The sequence below is a fragment of the Macrobrachium nipponense genome, chromosome 17 (genome assembly GCF_015104395.2).
Source record: "Macrobrachium nipponense isolate FS-2020 chromosome 17, ASM1510439v2, whole genome shotgun sequence".
In the NCBI taxonomy this organism is placed as follows: domain Eukaryota; kingdom Metazoa; phylum Arthropoda; class Malacostraca; order Decapoda; family Palaemonidae; genus Macrobrachium; species Macrobrachium nipponense.
Window position 1 is genome coordinate 35241947 of NC_087210.1, and position 10000 is coordinate 35251946.

At 38.3% G+C, this 10000-nt stretch overlaps 1 protein-coding gene across 1 annotated transcript in view; it reads left to right on the forward strand.

Moving 5' to 3' along the window:
• The first annotated feature begins 6164 nt into the window (after positions 1 to 6164).
• LOC135195883 (unconventional myosin-VI-like) overlaps positions 6165 to 10000 on the forward strand; it is a 19543-nt gene continuing 15707 nt past the window's right edge. Inside the window, exon 1 of the mRNA XM_064222392.1 lies at positions 6165 to 6323. Within this exon, the coding sequence (XP_064078462.1) occupies positions 6165 to 6323 (159 nt within the window). The remainder of the gene's footprint in view (positions 6324 to 10000) is intronic.

The following is a 10000-nucleotide window of genomic DNA, read 5'->3' on the forward strand; positions in this document are numbered from 1 at the left end:
TCACATTTTGAATTTACTAAAACATACCAGTTAAAAATGAATATTATATATAGTTGCAATTTCTAAAAAAATACGACTGTATTGCGTTTGTACTGCTGCCCAGCATTCATGGTGTAAAGAAAAAATTTTGGATGGATGGCATTAAGAGAAAATCCTGGATGCAAGGTACCAAGATTAAGCCAAGAATGCATGACTTAAAATTGAAAATTCTGAATACATGGGATAAAGAGAAAATCTTGAATGCATGGTTTTTACATTCGTGACGTAGGTCCTGACGTTTCATGACGGTATTAGATTATAACCGCTTGATGGCTTTCGTGGTACGCATTCTCTTATAGGAAAAAATTCGGGTTGAGTATCAATGTGCTCTATAATATCTTTGGTTAGGAATATAATGTTTCCAACTTATGCATGAGGGGAAAATCTTGCTCGCATCCAGAGTAAGCTGGAGGTCGCATCTCACCATGTTACGCTCAACCGCACAACTGAAGCATGCTCCACGCTCGATTTTGTGCCATAACCAGGGAACCTACTCCCTGCAGCAGAAAAAAAATTGTATTTAGAATTGGCACGATACGTAGTTTCTGTAGTGGTTCATGAACAAATGCTGTTGCCTCCTGTGTACGTAAATAATTGTTTATGCTATATAAGATATTTTGGTGCCAACAGGGCTTTAGTATTGCATAGTTCCATAGCTCAATCCCCCAAAATTACCGCGGCTACACACATCATATGCAGATTGCAATTTCAGAGTAAGCTTGATTATCTTTAGCTATTTAAGCAACTTCTGTTATCAAACAGACATATCGATTTTAGTACTTTCTTTGACAAGAGAGATGAAAGGTTGTTAGCAGATATACTACATCTTTCAAATAGATTTGTTGTATGACTTCAGCTCAAAGTGCTGCAGCTTGAATCCTGAATCCTGTCAGTCTCAGGACTGGATACTGTATGATAGTTTGGAACCTTTCTTTAACTGATAGTGCTCACCAGAATTCACAACTGTGATCATTTTTAGTTTGAACAGGAATATCGCAAGGTATTATTACACATGCCGTAGAAACATGATACAGAGGATACTCGCATTATCCATACAAATCTTTCCATTAAAATGATGGATTGCCAATGTCGCAACGAAAGTAGCTGTGCTGACAATTATGATGATATGAATTGGTAAAGACATCAGCGCTCCAGACTGACGAAAGCCTAGACAGGACTCAGACAACTTTCACGTGACTTTACCTCTCGCATTTTTTCCTTCAATAAAAGAAAGTCAGAATCGTCCAATAAACTATGCGGACAAACAGCTGTCCTATAATTTTGGTATATAAACGTCTCTTGACCCTTTCCTTAAGTTCATTTAAATCACCGCGAAGCACCTGTTCCACAGTGGAACAAATGGTATAATTTACTGGAATCCCTCATATTGGGATGGGAAGATGGGTATAGATGGGGCAATCCTCTTGGCCCTTTACCCGCTTTGGGCCCCGAACTTGCAGCCTGTCTTTCTCATGCCGTAGGCGTTTTCTCAAACTAAAGAATATATATATATATATATATATATATATATATTTATATTATATATATATTTATATAATATATATATATAGATATATATATATATATATATATATATTATATATATCTATATATATCTATATATATATATATGTTATATATATATATATAAATTTTGATATATTATATAATATATATATATATTATATATATATAGTATAGTATATATATATATATAGACTTAGGTTATGATTTATAGCATTTCAGAGATATGATTTTTACATTTCACCAGTTGATCAATCATTCATCACATTTAAATCTACTTAGTATATATATATATATATATATATATATATATATATATATATATATATACTAAGTAGATTTAAATGTGATGAATGATTGATCAACTGGTGAAATGTAAAATCATATCTCTGAAATGCTATAGATCACTACTTAAGTCGAATAAAAAATAAGACTAAAAATAAGTAAACTGAGATAAACCTTTAGCACCGAGAGAGAGAGAAAAAAAAATTGGTTGTTAATAGAAAAGTAACTTGAGGCAATGGGGAATTGGTACCCTCCTTGAGTAATACCCAGGATAATCTTCGGTTGCTTCCATTGTCGATCTTTCATCCTGATTCACATTACCAAATCATTTTTAAAACCTTCGAGCTGGGTGGTAAAACCGCTTCGACCTGAAAGCTTAGAATGAAGAAACCGATAGAATTATTCTATATTATAATTTTGTTATAATATTACAAGACCGTCTTGCATTTTACATAGGAATGACCAGTATTTTATTAAAATTTTAAGAAAATTATGAGAATGATTAAATATTCGTCGTAGAAATATAAATATATATATATATTAAGAGGAACTTTCTTCAAATTTAAGTAAGATGCCGTATTAAATAATGTTCATTTAAAACTCACAAAGAGAGAGAGAGAGAGAGAGAGAGAGAGAGAGGTATAGGACCGGTGGAGCAAACGTTGCCACCTAACCTGTATCAATGGCGCTTCTAATTTATGAAGGGATGAGTTAACCCTTAAACGCCGGAGCGGTAAATAAAAAAATGACTCCCGTATGCCGGAGGGGTTTGAGAGTGAGCGCGTAGTTTTCAAGATTAAGAGTTCATTTTTGGCTCCTTTTTTCTCATTGCTTGAAGTTTAGTATGCAACCATCAGAAATGAAAAAAATTATCATTATCATATATAAATAATGCGATATATGATAGCGCAAAAACGAAATTTCATTATAATTGTATTAAATTCAAATCGCAGCTGTGCGCCAAACGGTTAGAGGTAACAAGTTACTTTTTTTTCGTTGTAATGTGCACTAAATTGCGATCATTTTGATATATAACACATTGTAAAACGATAAAAGCAACACAGAGAAAATATTATCACAAAATGATGCATGAATTCGTAGCGCGCGGATGTAAAAAAATAATTTAAAAAATTCACCATAAATCGAAATATTGTTATAGAGACTTGCAATTTGTTTCAAAATGAAGGAAAATGATTGAATATTACGATACTGTAAGAGTTTTAGCTTACAAATGCAGTTTTTTACCATTTCAAACGAGTTAAAGTTGACCGAATGTCGAATTTTTGTTAAAAGTTTTTTTTATATGCAAATATAAAAAAAATGAGAAATGCTACAACCTTCCAATAATTTTTGTTATATTGTGCATGTTTTTGCGCACATTTTCATATATAAAACTTTAAAAAAAGCGTAATATGAAAAGGCTCAAATATTAGGAGAATGTGACCTACGCGTTTCCGAGATTTTCGGCCGAGAATCGGCGCGCGGACGGAATAAAAATATTTTTTTCAAATATTCACCATAAATCGAGATATTGTTCTAGAGACTTGCAATATGTTTTTAAAATGAAGATAAATGATTGAATATTACTAGGCTGTAAGATTTTTATGTTATAATGCGTTTTTCGACCTTTTCGGTTGAGTCAAAGTTGACCGATCGTAGTTTTTTTCGTACTTATCGTACTTTATATGCAAATATTTCAAAAATGATAAATGCTACAACCTTCCAATAATTTTTGTTATATTGTGCATGTTTTTGCGCACATTTTCATATATAAACCTTTAAAAAAAGCGTAATATGAAAAGGCACAAATATTAGGAGAATGTGACCTACGCGTTTCCGAGATTTTCGGCCGAGAATCGGCGCGCGGACGGAATAAAAATATTTTTTTCAAATATTCACCATAAATCGAGATATTGTTCTAGAGACTTGCAATATGTTTTAAAATGAAGATAAATGATCGAATATTACTAGACTGTAAGATTTCTATGTTATAAAGCGTTTTTTGACCTTTTCGGTTGAGTCAAAGTTGACCGATCGTAGTTTTTTTCGTACTTATCGTACTTTATATGCAAATATTTCAAAATGATAAATGCTACAACTTCCAATAATTTTTGTTATATTGTGCATGTTTTTTGGCGCACATTTTCATATATAAAACTTTAAAAAAAAGCGTAATATGAAAAGGCAACAAATATTAGGAGAATGTGACCTACGCGTTTACCGAGATTTTCGGCCAGGAATCGGCGGCGCGGAAGGACGGAATAAAATATTTTTTTTCAAATATTCACCATAAATCGAGATATTGTTCTAGAGACTTGCAATATGTTTTAAAATGAAGATAAATGATTTTAATATTACGAGACTGTAAGATTTTTATGTTATATATGCGTTTTTTGACCTTTTCGGTTGAGTCAAAGTTGACCGATCGTAGTTTTTTTTCGTACTTATCGTACTTTATATGCAAATATTTCAAAAATGATAAATGCTACAACCTTCCAATATTTTTTGTTATATTGTGCATGTTTTTGCACACATTTCCATATATAAACCTTTAAAAAAAGCGTAATAATAAAAGAAAAGGCTCAAATATTAGGAGAATGTGACCTACGCGGTTCCGAGATTTTCGGCCGAAAATCGTTCGCGCGGAGGGGAAAAAAATATTTTTTTCATAAATTCACCATAAGTCGAGATATTGTTCTAGAGACTTGCAATATGTTTTAAAATGAAGATAAATAATTGAATATTACTAGACTGTAAGATTTTTATGTTATAAATGCGTTTTTTTACCTTTTCGGTTGAGTCAAAGTAGACCGATCGTAGTTTTTTCGTACTTATCGTACTTTATATGCAAATATTTCAAAAATGATAAATGCTACAACCTTCCAATATTTTTTGTTATATTGTGCATGTTTTTGCGCACATTTCCATATATAAACCTTTAAAAAAAGCGTAATATGAAAAGGCACAAATATTAGGAGAATGTGACCTACGCGTTTCCGAGATTTTCGGCCGAAAATCGTCGCGCGGAGGGGAAAAAAATATTTTTTTCAAAAATTCACCATAAATCGAGATATTGGTTCTAGAGACTTGCAATATGTTTTAAAAATTAAGATAAATGATTGAATATTACTAGACTGTAAATTTTTATGTTTATATAAAAATGCGTTTTTTGTACCTTTTCGGTTGAGTCAAAGTTGACCGATCGTAGTTTTTTTTTTCGTACTTATCGTACTTTATATGCAAATATTTCAAAAATGATAAATGCTACAGCCTTCCAATATTTTTTGTTATATTGTGCATGTTTTTGCGCACATTTCCATATATAAAACTATAAAATAAGCGTAATATGAAAAGGCACAAATATTAGGAGAATGTGACTACGCGTTCCGAGATTTTCGGCCGAGAATCGGCGCGCGGACGGAATAAAAATATTTTTTTCAAATATTCACCATAAATCGAGATATTGTTCTAGAGACTTGCAATATGTTTTAAAATGAAGATAAATGATTGAATATTACTAGACTGTAAGTAATTTGCTTACCCCCCCAAAAAAATATTTATAATATATATATATATATATATATATATATATATATATATATATATATATATATATATATATTATAAATAATACTATATACGTATATATATATATATATATATATATATATATATATATATTATATATATATATATATATATATATATATATATATATATATAATTTTTTTTATACGTAAAATATATATATTACATTCTTCGATTCTGGTACCAATACATAAATAAAAGGAATGCAGGTGACACTTCTCTTTTTCGCATACAATGAAATGTCTTATGATTATTTTATCATGCACACATTCAGATTATATATAAAAAATTGTAATAAATATAAAAAAAAAATAAATATAAAATAAATGCAGAATACTCACTCGTAATCCTGACTCTTCGTTCTATTCTTGTTTTCTCCCTCCCTCCATTGAAGAGTCTTGCATTTTTTTCCACTCGACATGACGAGGTACAGGTGGAGGAGGGAGACGCGCGCCCTTACTGCTGATGGACCCGGCGGCCCCGTGCGCCCTCCGCTGTCGGTTTAGGGGGCGCGCTCCAATACATGACCTTAGTGTGATACTTTCGGTCACACTCCCCTATCCTGCAAAGAGCAACTTTGCAGAGACGACAGAAGAACCGGTGTCTCTCCTTCTGTCATTCATATGGCACACCGGCACCGTTTCTGCCTTCGCCCTTCTAAGGCCTCATGTATGTGTTCCCCTGGCTGCAGCCGACACGCAGGGTCCACTACCCGACGAGAAGCGGTGATGGCGGGGCCGGCAGCAAGAGGGGCGTCATCAGCAGGGGCGGCGGGGTCAGCAGGGGCGCGGCAGCAGGGGCGTCGTCAGCAGGGGCAGGCGGCAGCGGGCAGCAGGGGCGATGTCAGCAGGGGCGTCGTCAGCAGGGGCGTCGTCAGCAGGGGCGTCGTCAGCAGGGACGGCGGCAGCGGGGCGGCGGCAGGTCGAGCGAAGTTGGCCCTCCTATCTGCCCTTTCCTCTAGGGGCAGATCTGCAGCTCGGGGTAGGGGTGGGGGGTCAGTTATGGAAGGCCACTCATCGGGATCGAAGTTGATGAGGGCATTCCCGGCTACCTCTAGGAACTGTACGTGGGTCAACCTCGGAAGAAGATTGTCACCGCGGTACCCACAGTACAGTATGTAGGCATTTTGGAGGGCCAACTGAAGGATGTATTTGAGGAGCTTCTGTGTCCACCTTCTGGTTCTCCTGGCGAAGGGATAGTACTGGATGAGCTGATCAAAGAGATCAACTCCTCCCATGTGCCTGTTGTAGTGCCCAATGACAGTAGGCCGCTCGGTACGAAACTCCTCAAACACAACTCGGCCCTGTCGACGTGTCTTCTTCCGCTGTACGATCTCTTCTTGGATGGGTTCATGACTCGTCGTAATCATGGGGACGAGTCGGACACCCTTCCAACAGATGACGAAGACAGCGCCCTTCCGCCGCCACTCTGTCTCTCCTCTTGCCAGGTGTTGCGGATGACTAGCGAACCTCTTGAGGACATTCGGGGCCCCATGCACCAACCGAAGGGTACCACTGACGTGAACACCTGCTTCATACAGTTCCTGGGCCAGGGATACCGAGTTATAATAATTATCCATAAACAGGTGATATCCCTGGTTACGGAAACGTCCCACAAGGTTGAATACAGTGTCACGCAGTGTGGAGAATACCCCGGTATACACTGAAAAGTCCACAACGTATCCAGTGTTGGCCTCGGTAATGAGAAAGAATTTCACACCATATTTCTTTGGCTTCTTGGGTTATACATTTTATACTAAGACGTCCTTTGTAAGGCATCATCCCCTCATCCAAAGACAGGTTCTTTCCAGGAATCACGAGATTACTACACCGCTCACGGATATAATCCAACACTGTACGCACTAAAATGAGGCGATCACTGTTATTCCGGGGTATGGCCCTTCGTTTGAAGGCGTTGAAGTACCTGTCCATCGCCAGGAAATTATCACGGGACATAACGCCAGGCACATTCGGCATACATAAAAAATAACTTCTCTTCCAATATTGCCTGACGTCGATAGCAGGTGTCAAACCAAAATAAATGTGGAGCCCCAAAAAATGTGCCATGTCAATGAGGTTTGCAACCCCGCCAGTAATACGACAAGGTCGTCTTCAGCTCATACCGGCAGTACCGAGCGTAGTCCACCGTCTCGTGTACCAGGTATTCCAGCAATTCCCGCGTCAGGAAAAGCTGGATGAATCCCAAAAACAGTCAGGGTACTGGTACGGTCATCCCAGGGGTTGCCGTGAAGGGGTGCATGTTAGGAGGGGTGGGGTCCTCCGTCCACCCTCGTCACTCTCCGACAACCGACCTTCACCTTGGCTGGCGCGACGAGCCGACCTTCTACGTGCCCGTGCGCGGGTGCAGGCACGATGCCACACTACCCCCCCCTGTTGGCCCATCACCCATCACTTAGGCCCTCACTTTCTGTATCGTCCTCTGCGATAAAACTTGAGCCCGTATCCCCACCCTCCCCCTCCCCCTCCCCCTCAGATTCCCCCTCGTATGCACTGAATTCGAGCTCACTTTCGGGATGTGAGCCTCGAACGGACATTGGGGGCAAATATTCATCCTCACTTTCATCGGGACTGATGTCCTCATCACTCGATGACCATCCGCCATCAAAATGAGGACTTGCGACATGTTCCCGATCAAGCTCCGAAAGATATTCGTCTATGTCCCTTGGTTGGAGGCCTCCCAAATGCCTACGAATGCCCCTAAGGACGCCCACATGCTTCCTTGGGGTAACCAAAGGCAAACGATGTGTTCCCGAAACACTTTCAGCCACACGTGGCCGCACAGAACGGCCTTGAGGCGCGGCATGCTGGGTGCTTGGCCCCTCGCCAGCATCCATGTCCAAAACTCGCCTTACACGATCCCTTCCGACGGTTCACACGTCGTTGAGACATATCTAGGAATGTCTTGTAGCAATACAAATGCTCAAAGTCTCGCACAAGTCCAGAAAAACACGCTTTTCACGAAAGATCGCTCTCGGATGGTGCGCTACTGATGCTGGCTGGAGCGAGAAGAAGGGATATCGCGCATGCGCACCTGGGTCACACTTCAAAACAAAACAAGGCCTTGATCCGTGGACTCCCAGCATTCCCCAAGGCGCGTGATTCAAAAGTTTTAGGCTGGTAGGCCTATAAGTATTTTTCCGCGAATTTAAAAAAAAACTTTTGTATGTCGACGTAAAATACGTCCAGTCGGCACCCGACAGACAATTTATCTCGACGTAAAATACGTCCAGTCGGCGTTTAAGGGTTAAGTATCTGAAAAAACTGAAAAATTCGCGAAGACGAGACTAAGCGGCACACGACTCTAAAGGAAACCGACGATGTTATTATTATTATTATCATTATCATCATCATTATTATTATGATTTTCCCTGAGATGACAAGAGATAACCGGACGATTACAATGGGTTTTGAAGCCCCCAAATTATGCTTCATTTGACATTCCATCCTTGAAGGCCATGAGGATGGGAAAGGATGCCCGAAGGTCACATTTTGAAAGACGAGTCAAGTCCGTTTGAAGGACTCTAACGCACGATGTAAATAAATGTCCTTTTTTTGAGGTGGGAAACTTAAGGAGAAATATTAGGCAAGAATGCTTAATGCGTTTGTCATTGATGAATTACTACTCGTTCAGTGAACTGACTGGTATTTCAGTCTCACTGTTCTGTTGCTCAGAGTATGAACATTTACATAAAATGTTCCAACTTACAACCTTATTATTTTGGCCCAAATGTATCATGTACTATGTATGATTATAGCGAAGCGGGTGACAATGAATAAAGGAGGGGAAATCCAGTGGGAGAAAAACAAGGAATAAAATGTCAGCGCATGAAAATTTATTCTTAAAATCAATGTGAAACTGATGGATTGTGATTAATGAAATATAACTTTTTTTTTTTTTTTTTTTTTTTTTTTTTTTTTTTTTTTTTTTTTTTTAGAAATTTGAGCTGGATGTTAGTGTTTACAGTAACGGGTAAAGTTTTCTTGATTAACATTCGTCAACTGCATCTTCAAGGAATTAATTTTATTAACTCCGAGAAATTGTCGAAAGATCGTCAAGGAAGTCTGTGTCTGCGCATGCGTCCATGTTTTGTGAAAATACAAATTACATAATCAGTTGAGTAACACGTCCATTAGGAAAAACTCCTCTTCAGCGTTTGATCAATACTGTCACACGAAGGTTCAGCGTTCTTTTCCAAGGTTATATTATGTCGTATTTGCTAATTCTGTCCGCGACGTCGTACAAATGTGTCTGCAGGTGTTAGTACTCCTCACATGTGTGGGTTCAGTCTGCGTACTATTTATTCTCTCTCCCTTCCTCTCGCGCTTCCTTTGATACTCAGCTCTACTGTTAGTTTTTTTTTTTTCTTTTAACTTCCGTATACATCGAAGACTGAAATACCATCTCTCTTTCCCTGTCTTAGATTAAGTGGCAATTGTAGTCACTGCCACCTACATCCTTCAGTAGTTGAACTGCGGCGTCATGAACTGCTTCATGAGATGTGTATCAACTCCCTTTGCATATACTGCGTCATTATTCTCAGTCT